The 23,446-nt window shown below is 44.7% G+C and overlaps 4 protein-coding genes across 4 annotated transcripts; 3 read left to right on the top strand and 1 right to left on the bottom strand.

The window, feature by feature from the left end:
- Nucleotides 1-1,936: 1,936 nt before the first annotated feature.
- LOC139925328 (zDHHC palmitoyltransferase 5b) lies at nt 1,937-11,478 on the top strand. The gene is made up of 11 exons (XM_071916656.2): nt 1,937-3,062; nt 3,624-3,745; nt 4,090-4,247; nt 4,382-4,554; nt 4,992-5,094; nt 5,288-5,379; nt 6,183-6,315; nt 6,734-6,842; nt 7,090-7,196; nt 8,279-9,222; nt 9,792-11,478. Exons 1-11 carry the CDS (start codon nt 2,914-2,916, stop codon nt 9,895-9,897), a joined length of 2,196 nt encoding a protein of 731 aa, XP_071772757.1. The 5' UTR covers nt 1,937-2,913; the 3' UTR covers nt 9,898-11,478.
- Nucleotides 11,479-12,256: 778 nt separating this feature from the next.
- On the bottom strand, nt 12,257-16,276 carry tmx2a (thioredoxin-related transmembrane protein 2a). The gene is made up of 8 exons (XM_071916669.2): nt 16,019-16,276; nt 15,835-15,895; nt 15,160-15,273; nt 14,563-14,639; nt 13,919-14,025; nt 13,542-13,607; nt 13,279-13,408; nt 12,257-12,925 (listed from the first exon to the last, which is right to left on the bottom strand). The coding sequence occupies exons 1-8, from the start codon at nt 16,205-16,207 to the stop codon at nt 12,746-12,748; spliced, it is 924 nt and encodes a 307-aa protein (XP_071772770.1). The 5' UTR covers nt 16,208-16,276; the 3' UTR covers nt 12,257-12,745.
- A 95-nt stretch (nt 16,277-16,371) lies between these two features.
- On the top strand, nt 16,372-18,832 carry pmf1 (polyamine modulated factor 1). The gene is made up of 5 exons (XM_071916682.2): nt 16,372-16,655; nt 16,886-16,991; nt 17,179-17,279; nt 17,758-17,953; nt 18,679-18,832. The coding sequence occupies exons 1-5, from the start codon at nt 16,429-16,431 to the stop codon at nt 18,736-18,738; spliced, it is 690 nt and encodes a 229-aa protein (XP_071772783.2). The 5' UTR covers nt 16,372-16,428; the 3' UTR covers nt 18,739-18,832.
- Nucleotides 18,833-19,001: 169 nt separating this feature from the next.
- Nucleotides 19,002-23,419, top strand: med19a (mediator complex subunit 19a). Its single transcript, XM_071916874.2, has 6 exons — nt 19,002-19,353; nt 19,934-20,056; nt 21,320-21,453; nt 21,680-21,776; nt 21,861-21,955; nt 22,971-23,419. The coding sequence occupies exons 1-6, from the start codon at nt 19,134-19,136 to the stop codon at nt 23,034-23,036; spliced, it is 735 nt and encodes a 244-aa protein (XP_071772975.1). The 5' UTR covers nt 19,002-19,133; the 3' UTR covers nt 23,037-23,419.
- Nucleotides 23,420-23,446: the final 27 nt, after the last annotated feature.

The raw sequence follows: 23,446 nt of genomic DNA, 5'->3' as shown, positions 1-23,446 counted from the left end.
TCCGATGTCGGCCTAGCAAGCTAGCTAACTAATTTGCTAGGGGCTAGCTGAAGGAGGACCGAAACGACACATACCCTACACACAAGAGGGTTCACACGTTACATATTAGGTATTTCCAACTTGTTTTTTCCTGCTCTTCGTGATAACCAGGTTGTTGACTGTGTAGTTGTATCGTCAAGCGTGAATGAAACACCATTCCGCCAAGGTAAAACTTCCATGCTAGCCAGGTAACGTTAGCTAACTACTTTAGCTGTGTGGCTTTTCTGTGGAAAATGACTGATCAGTGTCGCAAAACAACTTTGAGGCTATGTAACAGCTAGCTGGTTAGCCAGACGGGACTGGGTTGAAACCTTTTATTTTTGTCGCTGTCTGATTCAACTACACAACGTTAGCTAGCTAGTCAAGAAGTTTAGTTACGTAGGCAGTCAGTTTGCTGAGGTTAATCGTGATGTGAGTGAATTATGCTAGTTATCTTGGCTGACTCTTCACACTGCCCTGGCCTGTTGGTTAACGCTTGGTTTACTTGGAAGCTTAGTTATCTAACCTTTTCATATTTTAAATAATACAGGCGGCCAACTGGCATTAATGTTACATCAAACAGCAGCTAGTAACTGTCAGAGTGTCAGTGTGACAGTATTGCTTGTAAATTGGATTAAACTTGCTTGAGTGGCCACTTTATGATGTAGCTTGCTAGCTACAGATTGTTGCGGTGACATGACAGTAGTAGGCAAGGCTCGACGGGGAGATTTTAGGATTAACATCCATTATAGTCGGGGGGATTTGTTGTGGGGCAGATGAGATGATTAACAACAGTGCCTGAGTGGGTCACACTGACACTCTGCCTCGGCTACAGCTCTGTATTGTCAGTGCTGTTGATTGTTGAAAAGAGGGGTGTGTCCAAACTATCAGATTCCACTATCACTCCGGATCTGTTGTCAGTGTGCTCACACACGGACTGGTTTTCATCTGGTGCTACTTGGGTGCTACTCGGTAGAGCTGGGGAATCAGATACAGTCTGTAGTGTGAGATAAATCGCCCAGCCTCGCCAGTGATTGCTGTCTTGATGGTATTTTGAGTTTGGACTTGTGAGAGGTGTTTCATTTGACCCACCTGAGGGCTTTCAGCTGACAACTGTTATGGTAGGCTGTCTGACAACTTTGTGCGTGCGAGTGAGAGACAGATGGATAAAGAGAGGGGGAGATACACACTGTGCAGAGCAAGTTTTTATGCCAGTGAGATAGACTCTTCTTTGTTAGTCAGCGTGAGTGTTGTGAAATAAAACTGTAGCAGAGAGAAAATGGTCAAGTTGTGACAAACATCCTGCCACTCCCTATTAGCTCTGGCTTGTAACCTCAAATGGAAATCACTCATAACATTGAAGTTATAGCCTGTGAAATGAAACATGGACATTTTACAGTACCATTATTACACGTGCTTGTGTTCTCCCTCTTGTTATTGGTAATGTGTGACTTCAGCTTTTACATGTTCACTCTTGTCTTCTAATGATTGTGTACTTTGTTTTCATTTTGATTGTCTCTTTATTACAGGGACATCCTACAGAGACAGTAGGCGAAAGAAGACAGAACAGAGGATTACAGACGGGTGGCAGAGGGCAAAAAAAAGACTGATATGCATCTGACTACATAACAACCTTGCTGCACATGGCATTGTTTGAAAGGCGGAGAATGGGAAAGGAGGTGTATCTGCAGAGAATTTGGAGGTGGGAGGGGTCTGTACACCCAGACCCGGCCGAGTGCGGCGAGACCTTGGTGACATACATGGGAATGAGTTGATTTTACCCCCACATTGACGCAAAGACTGAAGGCGGGGGTCTCAGAGGATCCAAGGACGATCTGCTCGGCTAACTGAACCATTTTACTTGCAAAGGCAAGGCTAAACGTCTTCTTTTTTTTTTTACCTTTTTTTTTTTTTTGTTTGTTTTGTAAGAGATTCCAGATGGACTTTTGTTTGACGTTTAGCAGCCTCTAGCCACTGGTTTTTAAAGCAGATCTGTTTGTTTAGATGTTTTTTCCCTGCTGATTTAGTTTGAAACGCTGGAACTGTCCCGCCTGCAGCCATCCTCAGCCTCTTCCACCCACCCAGTGCCTAAATAACCCCTCTCGGACAAGCACAGAAGTCAACAGCAGCTGCTGTGCTCAATCCCTCTGCCTGTTCTCCGCTATGTGCTTCTGCTCTAGGCCTGCTGTCTGTCCATCCACTACCTCTTTGATTTTCTGATCTTTTCTTTTTATATACATTTTCTCTGAGAGGGATAATCGGAACTCAAGCACGGTGATGAATAGCGTTACTGCAATTATCGAGTTTCAAGAGTAGAAAGAAGGCTAGATTGCTTTGATTTTAGTTGAGTGTGTGCGAGTGTCTGCGCTTTTGTGTACATGCACAGCAGTGTTAAGGTTGCACTGGTGCCAGGGAGCAACTTAGTTTAGATTTATTTATAGTGGTGCACCAAATACAGCTGCATTGAAGCCATACAGAAATATTTATGAATAACACACATATTTTTGTATCATATTGCTGTTGTATAGTTTTGCTTTTTTAAGCTTCTATTAAAATTATGCACATAAAATACACATATATTTAGAACAATCTATACACATGCAAGTAGAAGCTGCTTTATAAAGAATCCTATTAGTTTTTGAGTGATTATATTAGTGCTGAGAGATATTTAGTGGCTGGAGACTGAGAAAATCCTTCATTGAGATGTTTCCCGGCCGTTGCCGCTTTGCATGATAATCCTAGTGTTGGTTTACTTTTTCAGTCTGTAAGTCATGGCCCCTCCTCCCGTACAAACAACACCACATTCACTATTTTGACCTGTAAAGCGCCCCTTACAGTAGGTAGACGGTAGATATCTACCCTCTCTCCGTCTTCCCCCCTCTGTCTCTGTCTCTGATGCCGGGCTTCAGTAGTGGGGGGGTCGGGGGAGGAGTAGGTGGCCCTGCGTCCGCTCCTCCCCGTCCGTTTCGGCCCAGTCGTTACGTCCCGGTCTCCGCAGCCACCACTTTCCTGGTCGGATCCACCACCCTCTTCTTCTGCTTCACGTAAGTGTCTCTCGCTCTCTCTCTCTCTCTCTCTCTCTCTCTCTCTCTCTCTCATATATACACACTCACACATAATGCAAACACAGTGCCTAAAGCCTATATACACAGTTTTGTCACTGTTGGTATAACTAATCATGTATGTACCTAGCAGTGTTTGCTAAAGAGATATTGAAATACCCCTACGCTCTATTTTTATCTGTGATGCCCTTTTTTGTATTCATGTTTTTTTACCTGTATTATTTATCCAGGGAAAGTTGACTGAGCATAGTTGCTCTTTTTCATCAACACCGTTAAGTGTCTTGCTCAAAGGCAGCTCAACAGTAGTTGTTGAGGGTGCGGAGAGTGTTACTCATTCACTTTGCCCACCCACATTTTCTCCTGTTCAGGGATTCAAGCCTGTTTCTGTAACCTCTAGGCTACCACCGCCCTGCAACAGCTGTGTTTTTATCTTGATCACACCAAGAAAACATGGAAAACTTGAAAAACTTTGGTTGTTTCTGCAATAAGAATTAAATGTGGAGTCTTGTTTTCCCCTCTCTGTCTGTCATTCCTCCTGTCCAGGTGCCCATGGTTGTCAGAGTACTTCTCCTCTGTCATTCCCATCTACAACGCTGTGATCTTCCTCTTCACCCTCGCCAACTTCTGCATGGCTACTTTCATGGACCCTGGAGTCTTCCCCAGAGGTACACACACACACACACACACACACACACACGGACGGACAGTGTTGACGTGCACTCAGGTGTGAGAGCAAGGTGGCATCTAAATGAGGGAGAGAACGAGAGACAAGACTAATAAGTAATAATTATGATACATTATATTTATGTAGCGTTTTTCAGTAGACTCAGAGGAGCTTTACATCATGGTTGAACAAAATGAGGAATGAAAACGGACAGAACATCATCAGTAAGAGCAAAAACTATCACCATGATCAACTACAATTGACTTAAGTGACATAATACGATCAGGGCCATTGTGACGTATAGTATGAATGTTTTCACTGTCACTGTTGTGTGTGTGTCTTTAGCGGAGGAGGATGAGGATAAAGAGGACGATTTCCGCGCTCCCCTCTATAAGACGGTGGAGATCAAAGGCATCCAGGTGCGCATGAAGTGGTGCTCAACCTGCCGCTTCTACCGCCCGCCGCGCTGCTCCCACTGCTCAGTCTGCGACAACTGTGTGGAGGTACACACACACACACACACAATGTCATGGATTTATTTGACCTGCCTCACTGCATTCTGATTCCAAATGTAAAATTCTTTAATCCAAACTACACTACACAAATCTCTTTGACGTTTGACCCTGTGCCCTGTCAGGACTTTGACCACCACTGTCCCTGGGTGAACAACTGCATTGGCCGGAGGAATTACCGCTATTTCTTCCTCTTCCTGCTGTCGCTCACCACCCACATCGTGGACGTGTTCGGTTTCGGCTTGGTCTACGTCCTGCACCACCGCCAGCAGCTGGACACAGCCCACGCCGGCGTCACGTATCCTTCCCCGGGCAGTTGGGCACATTGCAGTCAACAGAACACACGCCACCATGATGCTATACTTGAATCATGTGCTTACATGCATAGATTCATGAAATATAAGACTTGGAGATGGAAAGATTTTTATTTATTTCCCTATTCTTCTCACCATGTGATTTGGAAACAAGCTTTGTTTTATGTGTGGGCACTGGGCAGCATATATGCTGGGAAAATTGAACATTTATCTCTGCCACTGGAATGTTCAGTCAAATAGTGATACCTTTACTGACAGCCATCTTAAGTTTAGTAGCCAAATTACCTTTTAAGAATGTCCATTTAATGTATTTGGTTAATCTATTAGTGGGAGGAGTATTGAAGTTCTGCATTCTAACAGCCTGGCACAGTAAACACTATTTGCTGTATTTGTTGTCATCTCCTTGACCCTGCCCTCCCAGTATGGCTGTGATGTGTGTGGCTGGTCTGTTCTTCGTCCCAGTAGCTGGCCTGACTGGGTTCCACATTGTACTGGTGGCCCGCGGTAGGACCACAAATGAACAGGTGTGTAAAGTGTGCATCAAATCAGCACCACCATTGAATTTATCAGTCCAATTCAATCTGCTGTTTTGTTGTGCTGTTGGTCTCCATGTGAGTTGGAAAAGTGCCTGAGGATGAATTAAAGGGCAATCTAAATAGAGTATTTCCTTTGTATTAATGTGATTTCTCTCTGTTTTTCTCCCCTCCTCCCTCCTAGGTGACGGGGAAGTTTCGGGGCGGTGTTAACCCTTTCACCAACGGCTGCATGAGGAATATCTCCCATGTGCTCTGCAGCTCCCAGGCCCCCAGGTCAGCCTGCCGCTCAGCCCTCCTTTCTCCACTCCTCTGTTTTCACCCCTCCTTTTACACCGCCTCACTCCACAATTATTCTTTTTCCACTGCCTCTCTCTTTCCGTTGCTCTCTCTCCTCTCCCATTTTTCCACTCCTCTTTTGTTGTTCTCACTCTCGACTGCTAGTTTGAATGGAATGTATGACTAAACGAGGCTTCGGTGTGAGCGACCTTTGATGTTAAAGCAATATTCCACTTAGTTTTAACATGGGGGTTATTTTGGCACTTGACCGCCATGAAAACCAGAATATAAAATACTCACCAAGATCGGATGCAGCTGGGACAAGCTTGTAGCATTCCGATTTTTACTTCCCATTCATTTGAATGAGGCCACGAAAATAGACTGAAAACTTTTAACACGTTCATGAACAGATTCAACAACAGATCCCACTACTGTGATTTTCAATTGACTGTTGGTCCAACATTTTAGAACATCATTTCGCCAAATAGTATTTTATCGATAGAAGAGAGCATAGCAAACTCGAACATATACAAACTCGTCCAGCTGCATCCAATCTTGGTGAGTAGTTAATGTTCTGGTTTTCATGGAGGTCAAGTGCCAAATGACCCCCATGTAAAAACTAAGTGGAATATTGCTTTAACTGCAGTTAACAGCAGTTAGTTTGTATTGTGTGTGTGTGTAATGCTCTGTACGCAGTGCAGTTGTGTCTCGTGTGTACAGGGGTAATGATGTTTGTCATGTCTGTGCCTTTTCTAATTTGCTGTATGCACATGAGGTTTAAATGTATGTCCCTCTCCCAGGTATGTGGGCCGGTGGCGGGGCTCTCAGGCAGTGGAAGTTCAGCCTCCGTTTCTTAGGCCGCCCCTCACCGAGGCCCAGCTGGAGGCCAAGGTCCTGGACAACGGCATCCAGAACGACCGACACAGCACCAGGGTAGAGACACTACGTCCCTTCAGACACCCAACAAACACACAACACTCTAGTTGTGAATGTTTGGATACAGGACCACTGCAAAAATCTCTAGGCATTTTTATGTTGTTCACAAATGAAATCTTTACAAACTTTACCATATACATTATTGCTGTAGGATGAAAACCTCATATTGCCAAAAAAAGGATGGGATCAAGAAAGGAACTCTTTTGTTGCCTGTTAATTGAGATTACTGAAGGCTTTTTGAATTTTTTTTGAGTTTCATGGATCTTATTAGTCAACAGATGTACTGATGATATAGAAGATCATGTAAAGTTTGTAATGCAATAAGAAACCCCCCCCCTCCCCCCACCATATATGGATAATGAATGGCATATGATAGCGGCAGTCTATTAAAATTGTGTGTGTGTGTCTTTGCCAGTCCAAGAGCAGTCTAGATCAGATGGAGAGCCAGTCAGCAGATGCAGAGCCTCCACCTCCTCCCAAGCCGGAGCTTCGCTACCCTGGCCTGCCGCGCGCCGACACAGAGGGTGAGACACACATGCTGACTCACACACACACACACACACACACACAGACACACACACACACGTGAACACCAGCCCAGGTAGTCCCTAGGTGCGCCACCTCACATGTCAGCACCTCAGGGTTGAACGTTAGAAAGCACACAGAGCAACCCAGATACTTTTACGTCATATGTCAACACATGATTGTTTGTTTTGTAATTCACACACACACGCCTTGTTCAAATGTCACTTTTGGTTTCTGTCCTCTCAGAGAGCAGCTTGTTGACTGAAGCTCCTCCTACTCCATCGATGTACAAGTACCGACCGGCCTACAGCAGTCCAGGAAGGAACCACACTGCCCTCACACACCCCAACAAGGTAAATATATATATGTTTACACTCACACAGAGACCTCAAGGTATACAAAAAGTATAGACATAACATTATATAGATACATGGTATTATATAGTTTAGATTGCCAAAGTTAACCATGTCCCTTTGCCTGACGGGACCACAGAAGTAAACTGACAAATGTAAATAGTGATCTTTTCTTGTAAGTATTGACATACACTCTCCAGACATTGATTCTCACACAGCAGGCTTGTTTTGCGATTGTAAAACACAAGGGCATGTGGTTAACTTAAACTTCCATTGCACAAAAAAAAGTGGAGGGAGCTAAAGTAAAATGGATAGATGGATTATTTTAATTTACTTAGTGGAAGGATGTAGAGCGCTGTACTCACCAGTGGTGGAGACCCAGATATCAGGCCTAGATATTATTCCACAGATGGTTTGGCTGCAGTTATGTCCTCCCCCTTCTAATTTCCTTTGTGGTTAATATCATGCACTTCTTTTTTTTTTAACTTTGAATTGATCATTCAGTGGCCATCGGTCGATCAGTAAGTCTCAGCTAGTGTAATCTGTGTGTGTGTGTGTGTGTGTGTGTGTGTGTGTGTCCCTTTGACTGTCTCTGTGTGTTTGGGTGGATCTATCCTTTCCCCTGAGACTGCATTGACTGGAATGTATAGCTCATATATGTATCCGTGTGTCCATTTATGTGTTTATACAGTCTTTGGCATCCAGTGGTAGTGCTTGTTCAAGCCAGTCAATATGTTTCCAATCCAGTAGTGTGATGATGGAGTAGAGCACCGGTCAAGCATCCAGTTCCTCCCCACCATTCTGTTTTTCTGTTTGTTAGAAACTATAGAAGCTGTCTGTCTTTTTTTTTTTTTTTTTTTTTCGCCAAGAATGTCTTCCGCTATGTTATCTATTCCTGGGGTAACATGGCGATTGTCGTCTTTCTTCCTTTCCTCTTTCCCTTCATCCTCATCACACTTTCCTCTGTTCTGTCATCCTCTCCCCTCGCTGTCTATATTCGCCCTTCCAATCATCTTGTCTCTCCCACCGCCTCTACCTTTGATCTGTCTATCCTGTCCTCCTTTCTCCTCTCCTCTCCTCAGATGATCCGTGGGGAGAGTCTTGACTCTCCATCCCCCTCCATCCTCCAGTCCAGCCGCCAGCCTAGCTACCGCTCGGAGCCGAGCAGCCTGGACGGGGCCACAGTGGTGGGGGGAGGTGTGGGGGCACGCAGAGGGGGAGGGGAGAGGGGCGAGGGCCCCGGAGGCCCTGGCGGGACGGCTGGTGGGGTTTCAGGGGGCATGTCAGGCTACTCCCTGGCTGGGCGCTCCTACACCTCCTACCCATCCTCTCTGGTCCTGTCCACCGGCGGCTCCCGCTCCTCCAGCCTGCGCTCAGCGCACACGGCACACAACGCTCTGGCCACGCTCCAATCAGAGGGCACCACAGACACCAGCTACAAGAGCTTGGCCAATCAGACACCTCGGAACGGCAGCCTGTCCTACGACAGCCTGCTGACGCCGTCCGAGAGTCCTGAGTTCGAGTCGGCCGCCCACGAGCTGTCGCCGCAGAAGCCCCGCGTCCCGTTTCCCCCGGCGACAGGGGCGGGCCAGCCTGAGGTGACGTCACCCGGCGCCCCGCTGCAGGGTTACACGTCGCCCTTCCTCTCAGCTCAGATCGCCCAGCAGAGGGAGGGGCAGCTGTTCCAGGGCTCTGCCTCTTTCTCCTCCCCCCACAGGGCCTACCTGCGTGCCGTCAGCCCGCCCCCTTCCTCCCCCCCCGGCCCTCCTGAGACACAGCACCTGCTCCAGCACAACCAGGACTCCTCCCGACCCCCTCGCTCCTCCTCCCAGGCCCCTTCCTCCTCGTCCTCCTCCCCTCGGGCTCGCTCGCTGGAGCCCCCCGTCTCCCCGCCGCCTCGCGGCCCCTCCCTAGGCAAGTCTCAGTCTTACATTGGGGAGGCGGGGCCTCAGCACAAGCCTCGGCCCGCGGGAGGAGGCGCTGTGCTGGGAGGGGGAGGAGCCGGAGGAGGGCCGCAGGCTCCACAGTGAGTAGAGATCCGTCAACCTGCTACTCTTCTTCCTCCTCCTCCTTTTCCTCCTAACCCTCCTCTTCTTCCTCCCTGGTCTGTGTCAGCCCTCCTCTTCCTCCTTGATCTGTGTGAGTCTTCCTTTTCCTCCTCCATGATTTTCTCTGATGTCTTTGCTTGTTTAGAGTGTATAAGCCTTGGACGTGAGTGTGAGAATGAGACTGTGTGTTTGTCCACAAGACTATGTTTTGTGAAGACGTCAGTTTAGTTTGTTGTGTGTATGGTGGTCAAGTGTTAAAAGCATGGCAGTATGTGTTTAGGTCTGTGAAAGCCTGGCTACTCTAGCATGCTGCACTCTAGTTCTGTCCTTTAGCCTGTTCTGTCCTTTTTCCTTTTCTCACCCACTAAGGACACTTCTCTGATGCCTTAAAAGATCATTGGTAGAGAAACATTTTGCTGTTTGTGTGGTTTGTTTTTTATTTTTGAATTGGCACCACTCACCTCCACGTCCCTTTCTCCCCTGTCCTCATCCTGAACGTCCCTCTCCCACTCCCTTTCCCCTCCTTTCCTGATGGCTGTCCAATCAGATCCACCTCTCGCCCAGGCTTGGCCAATCACAGTACATCCAAACCAGGGGGCGGGGTGAAGAAGGTGACTGGCGTCGGAGGGACCACCTATGAGATATCTGTTTGAGTGACGGGACGTCCTCCGCGGTCTACCACGAAGAGGAAATACTACTGTCACTGGACAACTTCCACTTGTCTCTTAGCTGAGCTGGATATTATTCACTTCTACAACCTGAAAAAAGACTCCGTCTCTCACCGTCTGTTCTGTTTTCCGGTGCAGGGGACAAAAGGAGCAGGACCGACTGGTACTCACTTTTGTTATCTTTGTAATGCCACTGGCCATTCTTCTCTGCCAGCCTTTCATATTTGAACAAACCGTAACTGGGAACATTGGTGCGTTTTTCACAGGATGAATTTGTCTCCATTTAGCCATAGACTGATGTGACGGTGTCATCACGGCCGGGTACAGATCTGTCTACAGAACACGCATAGCTATTCAACGGTTCGCTGTTTTACTTTGGTACATTAGCACAGGAAGAGTCTCGACAACGGTATCCCACCCTTACGGACAGGATGGCCTTTATCCAGTGGGTGTGGAACTTGGCGGAGAGGATGCAGGACTGTTGACCAATAGAAACTATCACTGTCTTCTCTTCCACGGTCTGAATGGACCACACAACCTGTCAATCAAAGGTTAGAATCACTAAGAGGCGGGAGTCCAACTCTGCCTGGAGGAAATGACCTGTCAGCACCCATAAACACAATATCAGTTTAGTTTTATAAATCTTTTTTTAAAATATTGTTTTATATAAATGTATAAAGAATCTTAGAAATTATTGGGTCAAACGGTCAGGTATTGATGAGAAGATGACTATAGATGATGGCGGCAGATGTACTGTGTATAATTATTCATGAAAGCGAGTTTAAATCAGTTGCCTGTTTATAATTGATGGCTGCATCAGCCAATCAAGAGCTCTTGCTGGAGTTTTCATCATCCGAAGAGAATGATGATCATATGGTGGACAGCTGAAGTGGCAAATAAGTGAGTTGAGTTTGAAAGCCACAAAGAAATTCGGAATCATGATCGCAGCACAAGCATCTTTGTGGAATGTACGCTTGTAACGTTTCTGCTAGATACATTATGCAAAATCTCTGTTTGTAGCTTTAAGATGATTGTCTGTCCTTTTGGTGTTTTTTATTTTGTTTTGTTTTTTTCTTTTTTGCTGCAAATGTTTTGTCTGTCAATCAAGATGCTAGAAAAACCTTATACCTTTAATGGATGGCCAGCCAAATAGGGGCAGGGAGGGAAGGGCTTATTTATTTCACCAGACAAGAAAACCTTGTAGTTCTGGACACAATTCCAAACCAGTCGCTACCAATCACTGGATATGAATTTAAATTCTTAGTGAATCTTGGTTGTTTTTCTTTAAGAGTATCGGAAGAGGAAGGTTTTGGACAGAGAAAATGAATTTAGAAATGGTAATTAAGATGGTGAGTCAGGCCACTGAATTGATCTTTTAGTAGGGACTGGTTTGCAATTGGGGACTGTTTTGATTGGTTTTTGCCTTGAGACCATTCATAGTGAAGCAACCGCATTATTATTTTTTTCTATTGTTTTTATTTGTTTTTACACTATTTCTGAGAAATGACTAAAAGCAGATTAGATTTATTTTGTTTTGTGTTGCCCTGTTGATTGATCTACATATTTTTTTTAAAAACCTTCTGTCAAGGTACAGTTCACTTTTTGCCCACAACCAGGTTTAGAACGGAATAATCAGAGGCAGGACAGTGTGTATGTGCGTGCTTGTGTGTGTGTGTGTGTGTGTCTGTCAGGATTGGGCATTACAGCAACGGTGTTTTTTTTTTTTCCTATCAAAGCCCACAGCGGTGTTTAGAGTAGAATGTCAAAGCTGGCTGAATCTAGCACGTCTTCGGGGGAGAACACGCTTGCAGCACACACACAAGTATCATCATCCGACTGTGTTACCAGTTTGCAACCCCCCCCCCCCCCCCCGGCTTTGTCTTTGGTGTGCATGTGATTTCGTTTGTCGTGCTGAATGCTTCTCTGGCGTGCATACCTGTGAGAATATCCTCGTGAAGATGCCCACCTGGTTCACGTGCGGGCGGTAGTAATAAATGAAGCACCGTTTATGGCACAAGCAGCAGTCGTAGGGAGGTGAAGAGAACCTGTGTTACTTTCTTCCTGCTCTGGCCAACGATGGTGGCCATTGAACAATTTGAAACTATGTGAGTATATTAAGTATACTTGTATGTGAGAATAAATATCGCTATTGTGGGCTGTGATGAATGGAACGAGTTTCACGAATATCTGTAATGAATATGTTTAAAAAGACATTTCCAAAATGGCCTTATGAAGAATTTTTAAAAGATGTCTTCTCAGAATAAAAAAAAGGTCAAACTGATGAAAAATGGAATGCGTCGTGAATCTAAATATGTACAGAAATTTTTCATTTATTTTTTTTTTTTTTATTTCAGTTCCACCTATCACCTTTTACTTTGGTGTTAAAACATCTGAGAAACCAGTTGAACATTAAGTAAACACGCATAGTATTATTAGTTGACAAATCAGGCAGCAAAACTTGGGAGTGTAAACGCAGTGGTGAGAGTTGAGGCCAAAAAACAATTCGAATACAAAAAAAGGCATTTGCACACAAATAACTTAAGGTCTGTAATAAAAGTCCTAGATCATTGCTTGATCTGTTGCATGGCTGAATTCAAACTACTGCATCACACACCAAGACCAGTGAAATGTGGTCTAGTTTGTTTCTTTTAGGGTGGACATTTGCTACAGCAACAGCCACAGCCTAAACTGAACGTCTAGTAGTGGCAGAATCTCTTTCTCTCCCTCCATTTCATAATAATTTGGACTTCTGGGAATAAAGTAAGGCATGGCAATGTTGGAAGGAACAAGGAAAGACTTCATGCAGTCCCTTTCTGAATCCTTCCTCTCCCCCTCACTGGTCTTTCTTGCTCTCTGTGGGCCGGTCTGACTCGATGGTCTCGGGATGCGGCTCGTCGCTGCCCTCCTCTGGCTGAGAGCCGCTCTGCTCCTCTCCCTTCTCGCCGCGACCCTTGCTCAGCTTCTTGGATTTTTGAAAGAGCTCGTTCAGGTTGAACTCCCGGATGATGTTCTCCTAGGAGGAAATGGACTGCACATCAGTGTGTGTGTGTCAGGGCTCCTACAAAGTGTCAAGTCAAAATTCCACTTTTTCCAGACATTTCTTGCTTTGCTGAAGATTTTGGTGTTTTGGGCTTTACGCTGACAGTTCCCCCTACTAACTCTGCCATATCTCTCTAAGGATGAAGATTACTCTTCATCTACAGCAAAAAAATATCAGAATATGGGAGATGACGGGGTCTAAAGCCACAGAAAATGTGTAGTTGTATGTATATCAGGACAGTACAGTAGTAACATTTTCCCATACTTTTCCAAACTTTTTGTGCAATTTCCAAACGTATGTGTTGGATACAGACAGACTAGACCCACCTCATTTAAGGTCCAGGATACAGCTCTGCTCTTGCTGTCCACCATCGGACGTCTCATGATTTCCCGCCCTCCTTGGAAAAGCACCAATGAGGGCAGCTGCTTGGCCAGAGGGGAGGCGCTGACCCTGTATCTGTACAGGAAGAATTAATCAGAACTCAGACCAATGACTGAGCACAGAGAATCAGTTTGTAGAAAGCATGAACAAATGGTACAGTCAGTCACATAAAAAAACAACTGAAAGAGTAACATTAAACACAGCTGACCTCTGTGAAACCTCTCCGTAGCGTCCTGCATCCACCTTCCCAAACCTGAGCCCGGCACAGTTGTACCTGCAGGACATGAGGCAGGAGTACAGGACATTTAGGCCACAGATCTAACAAAACTGCAGTCATGTGTGTTACATTGGGAAGGGCCAAACACTAGAAATGCAGGTTAGTTTTTGCGAGTGTATTTTATTAGTTTTTGCTGTAGAACCGGAATAGAACAATTTGATCCAACAATTTTATTCTGATTATTTAGGCAAACACTCTTACAGTTGGGCCACATTTTGGTTGGAACTATCTGTTTCATAATGACCAATAATGGGATCTTAAACTTAAGTGAATCTGTCTGTTACATGAGTGAGTGACAAGTCTCTTACTTGAGAGAAAGGTCGGCGAAGATGGGAGCGAAGGACTGGCACTCGGGGGACCAGTTAGCGTAGAATTCGACGATCCAGGTGACCCGGCTGTCCCGCTGCAGCTCCTCCTGATGAGTAAATCACACTCCATCAGATTAGCACAGATTACCACGGTCTGGATCACTGGATCACTAATCTGTCATTCACACCAATTTGGCTCCAGGGTTGAACAATCAGCTCAGGAAGTGGATCTATTTAACAACTTGAATTCTTCTCCAATCAATAAATAATGAGGCATACTGTTTTGATCATAGGGCTATTGTGTTTGATGCCACTACTTTGTTTACATCAAAGTATCCAAACGTCAACATGCCTTGTTGGCAGTTTCTGACAGAGCGGAGAAAGCACTGTCTGCGCTTTGCATTGTGGGAAGAAATAGCTATCTTTGTGTACCTATTCTACTGCAAATGAATGCCGAATCATTCACCCATAAATTGCAATGTGATTTAACAGTTCCAACAGACTGAAATGAAAGTGAATACCACTGGTTATGTAGTTAAAAAGCCCTTAATCAACACGTCTGTAGACTGTACGTCTACATCCAAATGGTATTTTTAAGTCGTACAGGATTCTCATGCTGATAATTCCAGTTGTGTAACACTCACATCTATGGTCTTGTCACTGAAGTACTTGATGTACTCTGGGCCTATGTAGAGAGGCGGCTTGCAGGTCATGACGAAAGCTGGGGACAACGCACAGAAGAACAGACTTTTTATAGACACTCAATGGATGAAAAATATGGCTGGCTTTCTCATGCGCCATTTTGCATCCCAGAGTGAAATACAGCCTTGATTCGTTGTCTTCAATTCACTGGAGTGAAGACTTTTTCACTCCAAAATTGACTGACAGTATGTTCAAGCTAAATGTGATTTTTACATGTTTTGAGGCCGTAAAGGGCTGGATTACATTGGTATTGTTTGTATAGACTGAAATACACAGACTTTCATTGTGAGTTACTATGAGTTATTAAAGTTGCAAAATGCTTGTTTTGTGAATATACAGAAAACTATTTGAAAATGTACTGTATGTGAATATACCCAATATATAGCGCCAAATGAATTGTGGCTTTAAAATGACCCTGGATTTGCCTGCCCACAGCTCTTATTACATTTGAACTACTGATGTTTGCTAAAAACGATTCAGAAAAAACCCCAATAATGACTGGGGTAATGATTCTAATGATGATGATGAAGGCCACTGACCGACACACATGGTCAGGTAGAGGATGCCTAGCCGAATGTCCAGCCGAAAGAAGAGGATGGCGTTGGCCACTTTGCTGAACAGGAACAGGTTGCCTATGTGCTGCTCCAGGGTGACTGAGAGAGAGAAGGGGGAGATGAGAGAGAAAATAGAGATCAGATAGAGGATCAGCAAGGGGAAACAAAAACACAGAAGGTGAGGGAGGGAGGGGGTGAGGGAGGGGGGAAACAAACAGAACAGAGCGTTACTACAAGGTCAGAGGAAGGGGAGGCCGAGCAGTGCAACTGTAATGCAAAGTTTACACAACAAAGGCAAGTTTTTGAGTAAAGCACTCCCTGGATATTAGCAAACGTTTTCATTCTTTTGTCCTTTGTTGTCAGAAATGACTTTGAACACAATCCCATAACTGACTATAGTGTAGGTGGGTAGGTAACACCGGGGAGAGCGTTTTGTCATTGTGTGTTAACTAATAGGGAATGAAATAATAAGGAAATCAAACTAGTCCTCATATGCAGGGGGGTTTCAAGTGTAGTGTAGGCCTACTGCAAATAGTTTTAATGACTGTTTTTATTGTTTTATTGTAAACAATGACTTGCTGTGACATGACACGACTATCAGCAGAAAATGTGTGTCTGTGTGTGTGTGTGTGTGTGTGTGTGGGGGGGGGTGTTACTTACTGGCTCTCCTGTTCTTCATCATCACAATTGCACTGAGGAACATGAGAATCTCTACTTCTCTCTGCAAAGGAAAAAAAAAGCAAACAAAATCGTACAACAACTTTGTGATAGCAGAAGTCAGCTGCAGCAGCTTAGCCCACCATATTTAGCAGCACTGCAGTGCAACACTATCCCCCATGCTCACCCAGTCAAAGTCGCAGGAGTTCCCGTCCTCGCGCTGGGTCGCCAGGTGCTCGCACAGTCCCGGAGCCTTGCGGACTACGAGGAAGGCGACGGTCATGAGGAACGAGGCGATATAATACGGCTTCAGCAGCCATTTGTAGATCTGCGGTAAGTGGTAGAAGAACGCGAAAAGTCCCGTGATTAAACCCATGTTCCCACATGCGAAGAGGGGAGACAGACGGGGCTTGAGAGAAGAAAGTGACAGCTGAAGCAGCCTGGAGCTGAGACTGCGCGAACGGATGGAACGTGACCGGCACTGCGCCTGCGCAACATGGAAATCAGTTTCGTGTTTTCTGGGTGCAACTGCACGCCGTAGATTTGGCGGTTACTGCGAAACGTCAACAAAGTTGCACTGGTTAGATATCTGAAAAAATGGAGGAATGTGGCGAGGTATCACACAAAGAGGCTACAGGTAACGTTTGTACAGCAGAAAACGCTGAATGCCAGATGAGCGAAGCTACAGGAGAAGTTTCGTCTCGAGTGTCCAATCATGGAAATGTTTCTAAGCCGCCTGTCGGGGCCGAAGCTCGGCGGAGCAGGCTGACGCTGTTCAACAAAGTGATGGAGAAGAGCCTGACAAAGTTCATCGATGATGCTAGGTAACGTTAATTTGTTCGGTTGTAGGGTGCAGATTTGTCACCAAACGACTTTGGAACCTATATCCACTGGATAACCCCTATGCCATAACTGTTACCTGCTTTCACCATGTTCATCCAAGCTAGGCTTCTAGTACATAGCTACTCCCCCCAAACAGCACAAAGGGTAGTTACATCGGATCCCGTGTGTTGGTAAATGCTACAGTTTTGATTGAAACTGCTCTCACTGACAGTTTTCACAGATTCGCCAACACGTTCCATCCGCTGTACAAGAAGAAGCCCCAGGTGATGGAGAGCATTCACAAGCAGTTCATTGAAGACTTGCAGAGGACTATACAGGTGTGCAGCACATTACAGTGGTATGCATGCAAAGGAATGACAACTGGCAGGTCTTCTGCCTGCTCGCTTGTATGTATGTGTGTGTGTGTGTGTGTGTGCGCGCGTCTGCCTTTATTTCAACATGCATATGTGACAGCCCTGTATTCATATGAATGCCTGTGTCTCTGTGTGTGTACCAATTTTGAAGGAGGACATCAGCAGACTGATTGAGGAGGGCCAGTTGCAGTGCAAGCTGGACGAGCTAGACAAGATGGAAAGTGATGCCAAGAAGAACACAGACCCTGCATGGTCAGTAAATAACACTATATCAATTCTCCTTCCAATACCTTCTGGTTTTTCAGCTAGGAGATGATCTACTGATTCCATGTCAAGCGTTTGATTGTCTCACACACATGGATGGAAACTGCCAATCCATTGCATCAATAGAATAGTTGTGGTGCTGCCTGAAAACTGTGATTGGAGTTAAAAGCCAAAGATTATACAGATGGATTTTTGAAGATCCAAAAACCCATTCCATCACATAAGATCTAAGAACCTATTCACCATTGATATTGCTGCAATACTCTTAAGTCTGTGTTACAGAGGTCAACTTTTTGGGCAACTGAAGGGTAAAAGTGCCAACAAATTGAGTCAGCATCATTGTGTAAATCACCTAGGAACATCTTGTTGCCAGAGCACTATTGTATATATTTTGACCCTATGTCTCACGTTACTGCCTGTTGCTTGGGTACATAATCAACCCTACTCATCTCTCCTGTTCCCTTAGGCGTCCTAGTGGGGTGCCTGAGCAGGACCTGTGCAGCTTTGTGATGCCCTACTACCAAAAGCAGGAGGCCTACCTGCGACTTGAGCTGAAAAAGATCCAAGCGGAGAATGCTGCCCTTGCACAGAGGGTACAGGCCGGCAGGGAGGGCATTGCTCAGACAGAACAACGTATTGCAACAGCCGTGGATGAGTGGAAGGTGAGAGAGAAAAAGTGGAAGATCGGAGGAAGGGATAGCATTCACACATACATGCTTCTCTCTAGACATGTTTCTGCTTGCACTCACAAAGCTGAAGCATTTGTAAGGACGTGTAAAACGGTGCTGGATTTTTTACTTTAAAATGTAATCTTGTGAAAAACAGCTATGCCATACATCTGGAAATGAATACATAAAAAGCTCCTTCATAAGATGCAGAGAAAAATGCAAATGAAGGGCAAACTGCACGGCATTGTAATCCTGGGCAAATTAAAATCTTTTGAGAGCTACCAAACTCCAAAAATGTCTCAAAACTTCTAAATCCCAAAGAGTAACTTTACTTAGTTTTAGATAGCCACACGTCTTGGTGAATGCATGGTGTTAGAAACCTCATATCACTTGATAAATAAAGCTAAACCTGATTTGACTTGAAGGCATGTGAGCTGCAGTTAGCTGGCTAGCTATCTAACCTAGTAGCTATAGTTTTGGGAGGAGTGCTGATAATTTCCATGATTTCCTCTTAAAAATAGTAATTGTTGTATCCCTAACTGGGTGAGTATACATGACGACACACTTGAGCAATGTTTTGTCCCTGCTAAAATTAACAATTGGGGGTGACTTCTAAAAAATGCCATTGGCCAAAAGGTAGCAATGGATTGCAACATAAGTGAATTAGAAATGCAAAAAATGCCTAGAGTGTTCATGGGTTGTTTCTCTCTCACTTTTAGGCATCAGTCGGAGAATACCAAAGGCCGGCCTCTTCTCCCCAGTTGATCTTTGATGTGTGACCTTCAAATTCTTTGACCTGGAGATGTGTAAACTAACTTAACTGTACATATTGATTTTGTTTACTGTGCCTGTTAGTCTTAAAATAAACTCTATTAAAAGAAACTTTTCTGTGACCTCGGTGACTATATTCATGAAACAGTTAAGAACAGACACATTTAGTACAGCCTAGTTCAGAGGGTGACTATATAAACACCATTACGGTATTCTGTCTATTTTTGACGGGAACTATATACCTGCAATTACGGTACTTGGGCCATGAAAATATGCCACAAAGAAGTGGAGAGACGAGCAGTTGTTGTCGCTCGGTGGATACGTGTGTATTATAAAACTTGGCAGGCCATAAACTTGGAGAAACCGGTTTATTTTCCATATAAATGTATTACTCGTGATAGATATGACGGAAATGTTTTCAACTATCTTTGGGCAAAATGAAGCTCAGGGACCGCCCGGCTCGTCGGCGCTGGGTTTCGGACCGGGGAAACCTCCGCCTCCGCTGCCGCAAAACCAAGTCCCCATGGCGGGGCAGATGGCACCGCAGCTCGGGGATGAAGGGCCTGCTCTGCGGAAGCCCGGAGCCATGAATGAACCTTTCTATTTACTACGGGAGCTGCCTGGTACTGTGTGATTTTAACGAATAGCTGTATGCTTTGTGTCATTTGTCGGTTTAGTTACAGCATCTTAAATGCCCTAGAATGAACTGAAAAGCTGTGAAAGGTTGGCTAACACTTTGTAAACAATAACAATGTTAACGCTAGGCAACCAGATAAGTCGTTGTATTAACATTACATGTAAACGTTAGTCCTGACTGAGATAAAGAACAAAGTCAAGGTTTTACAGTCGTTAACAACAACTTATCTGGTCTATTAGTTAGGCTAATTACTAGCCTACCTGTTTGACAGGACATAGGTCTAGGACTTGTTTTGTCAGTGTCAGGGACATGATATCTTTTGCCACACAGAAATAATTGCTCTGGGAATTTGTAACCAAGTTACCTGTGTTTTAATGCTCGCATGTCTCCTCTTCTGTTATGTGTGTGCTCAGATTGAGCCTCATGAGGACCGAGAAGCCCTCAGACTGTTCACTTTCAAAATGCTCACTTGCTGGCCCCCCTTATTTGAATGATTTAGGGATTAAATATGGGATGTTTGCACAAATGATATTAATTAATATAAACGTGTGTGTTTTGTTTACTAGTGGGCAACGAGTTAACAGGCAACACCAACCTCATCACTCACTACAACCTGGAACATGCCTACAACAAATTCTGTGGCAAGAAGGTGAAAGAGAAACTCAGCAACTTTCTCCCGGAGTTACCAGGTGGGTTAAAGATAGTGATGTCATTCAGTCCTATCCCACAATGCAACTTGCACTCACTGGTTCCAAGCCATTCAGAAGTGGCACGAGAGATGATTTTATCTGAATGATTTGTGCTATGAGATCGGTCAAATCAGGAGCCTGCATTTTCATGGATTCAGTTTATTGAATAATACATTTAGCCGAACACAAGACGCTGTCAGTTTAAGCACTTTACTGTCTCCACTGGCCTGGGAGTGTCCATGATGTGGTATGGCAGCCTGAAAGGTGGCGTCTCCACTGTTTTCAGAACCTGGCTGGACCGTGGGCGAGATAAAGGAAGGATGCTGGTTCAAAATAAAATCGTTCCAGATATTCAAGGAGAGACTTAGCTCATTATTTTATGTCCATAGTTATACCAAATTGCGATGTCCTTCAACAAACAACTGTTAGTTCTTAAGTATTTGTTTCACTCTTCTTTCTCACAAGTGCTGGAGTCGTCAATATCAAGCTTCAATATGATCGGGGCGTCTCAGATCAGTCTGCCAGTCGATCAGTGTGGTTCAGATTGAATCTGTAAACTCCTCACACGACCAGATAGTCTTTGCTGACCATCGGTCCCGACCAAGCCTCTGATTGGGGTTTCTGATTTGTCGGGATGGAGAAATCTGGTGTAAATCAGCCTGATAATCCTCTAGTGTGTCCCCAGCTTAATGAATGTACCCCACCATTGCAGCCTCGATCCAAACCCCCAACACTACCAGGCTCCTTTACAGATATGGTATTAGCTGACGATCCTCCTGATGGATTGATAGTAGGGCTGAACGATTTTGAAAAAATATCTAATTGCGATTATTTTGACTGATATTGCAATTGAGATATGATTTGCGATATTAGAGGGAATGATAATTTTTACATAATTATTCTCATGTTCAATGAAAAACGTATTAAAATGATTATGGTGTGATTTTTGCGGGGATCTGTACCAAACAAAGATGTTTTCTTAAGTCTGTAGAATATGATGTGTAGGCCAGGACATCTCTGCAGCACGACAATATTTAATTTAAAATGGTATTTTGACACACATTTCGCCTTTAACAAATATTGCGCCTCCTGCGATTTGAAAATTGCAGTAGGCCATATTGCGATTTCGATAAAATTTCGAATAATTGTTCAGCCCTAATTGATAGCGACTGTGTCTCACCTCCTTACTCTCTTGTTCCTCGTCTCTCTCCTTCTGTCCCTCCCTTCCTCCTTCTTTGTCCTCCCACCTCCTCTGTGCTGCAGGTATGATTGACTGTCCTGGCAGCCAGGACGGCAGCTCGCTGCGCTCTCTGATCGATAAGCCTCCAGTGTGCGGGAACTCCTTCAGCCCACTGACCGGCGCTCTGCTCACAGGCTTCAGACTGCACACAGGACCGGTACAGATACACAGACACATACACATTATTTTGCTTATGTCCATTATACTCACACTATTGTTTTGGCAAACATTCACCGGCTAGAATGGTCTTCTTGCCTAATAGTGACAGATAGGTCTCATTCATGTCTTGTCCTTCACTACTTTGGTGTCTTATAATTGCATTGTTCAACCTAATACCTCTCTCTCTGTGTGTGTGTGTGCGTGTGTCCACGTATTTGTCCCAGCTCCCAGAACAGTACAGACTGATGCACATCCAGCCTCCAAAGAAGAAGAGCAAACACAAGCACAAACACCATCGACCGCAGGACCCGTTACCGCAAGGTAGCGCATATACTGTACACACTCGCACACAAACACACACTCACGTTTTTCAGGCCACTGACCCATTTGTTTTTGTCACTGCAGAGACTCCATCAGACTCTGACCCCAAGAAGAAGAAGAAAAAGAGGGACGACGATCCTGACCGCAAGAAGAAAAAGAAAGACAAGAAAAAGAAGAAGGTAGGATAAACTGTCGTTTCCAGCTAGACCTTTCTGAGAACCTCTCTGTTTAAGGATAAAAGGCGTAGATTTTAATATTATTTTAACTGTTCAAATGATTCAACTACCCATGCTGTAGCCCCAGCCCTTCATTAATTGAATTCTGGGTGATCAGAAACATTTGATTTTAGCCAATCATTTTGATTTGCAGATGTCATTTAGCCCAGATATATCTCTGGCAGATGTTTGGTTTGAATACGAGTAGTTGGTGGTTTAGTAGCTTCATTCTGAGTTCTTCGATTTGTGTCGTCTTTAAGGAAAAGCCATCCTAAAACACCTGAGCACTGTTAAAAAACTGCTATTGTTGTTTGATGGTGTATTTTTCTTATTCCCACGGGTGTAAGAGGGTAAGAGTATTTGAGGGTGAAATTTTCATTTAATGAGGCACAGTCTTCCAGCAGGTGGCATTACATCCGGTTACACAAATTAGGCTTTAAAATACATTTTTGAGGAGCAATCAACTGACCTGCTGCTCATAGCGCACACAAACTTTGGCACAGTTATGAAGCCCAGCCCTCCTCTCTCATCCGCCAGAGAATATAAACCCAATCCCTTCCCATTTTTATTCAGTTCTATTCAATTCAAACGCGCTTTATTGGTATTGAATACTTCAGTATCTGTTGCCAACACAAAGCAGTGTATTCCTCATCTTACATCCCCATTCAGCATATATGCCGCTGCTTACCTCTCCCCTCTCTAATGCCTATCAACTTGCACATCCCACCACCCTGAGTTCCTCCCATAGCTCAGTTCATAATTGTATAATGAGAGGCGTTGCACACAACCCCGGTCTGCAACCCAGGGCTGACAGCTCCTCACTGTGTCCAAGCCAAAGATATTTCAATCAGTACTTATACCTCCTCCACATTCCCCTCTCTCTAGCTAACAGGATGCCTGATGGCCCACCGTAGGAACGAACACGTTGTAAATGTGTGTGTACTGATGCCCTGATGGTTTGTCTCTGCTCTCCCTCCAGAACCGCCACAGTCCCGACCACCCCGGCCTCGCCGGCTCACAACCCAACAGCAACAGCCTCAGATAGACAGGAACCCACTGTGTGCATGCCTGTGCTTGAATGCGTGTGTGTATGTGTGCGTGTTTTACAAGAGAAGATGTGTGAGCGTGTGTTTTGCAAAGAATTGTATTATTGAGAGTATGCCTTTTGGTTTGTCTTGATGCCATCATCGTGAGAGACGAGATGAATCAAATAATAAAGGTTGTATGGTGTGTGAGAGCGAAAGGAGTGGCAGCACATGGGATGTGGGTGTGATGGTGGAAAGAGAAGTTACAGAACAGTGTAAAGGCAGAATGCCACTGATGTGCTATGAGATGTTATGATGACTGAGTGGGTATGTATGTCCCTTTTCCATTTTGTTGTGATATCTTTTGACCATTATGTCAAATTCCAATAAACTTTGGTTATTATCCTTAGTGTTTTTTGTGTTTGCTTAA

The sequence above is a fragment of the Centroberyx gerrardi genome, chromosome 16, assembly GCF_048128805.1.
Source record: "Centroberyx gerrardi isolate f3 chromosome 16, fCenGer3.hap1.cur.20231027, whole genome shotgun sequence".
In the NCBI taxonomy this organism is placed as follows: domain Eukaryota; kingdom Metazoa; phylum Chordata; class Actinopteri; order Beryciformes; family Berycidae; genus Centroberyx; species Centroberyx gerrardi.
The sequence above is the reverse complement of the archived record's forward strand: the minus strand, read 5'-3'. Positions and strand labels throughout refer to the sequence as shown.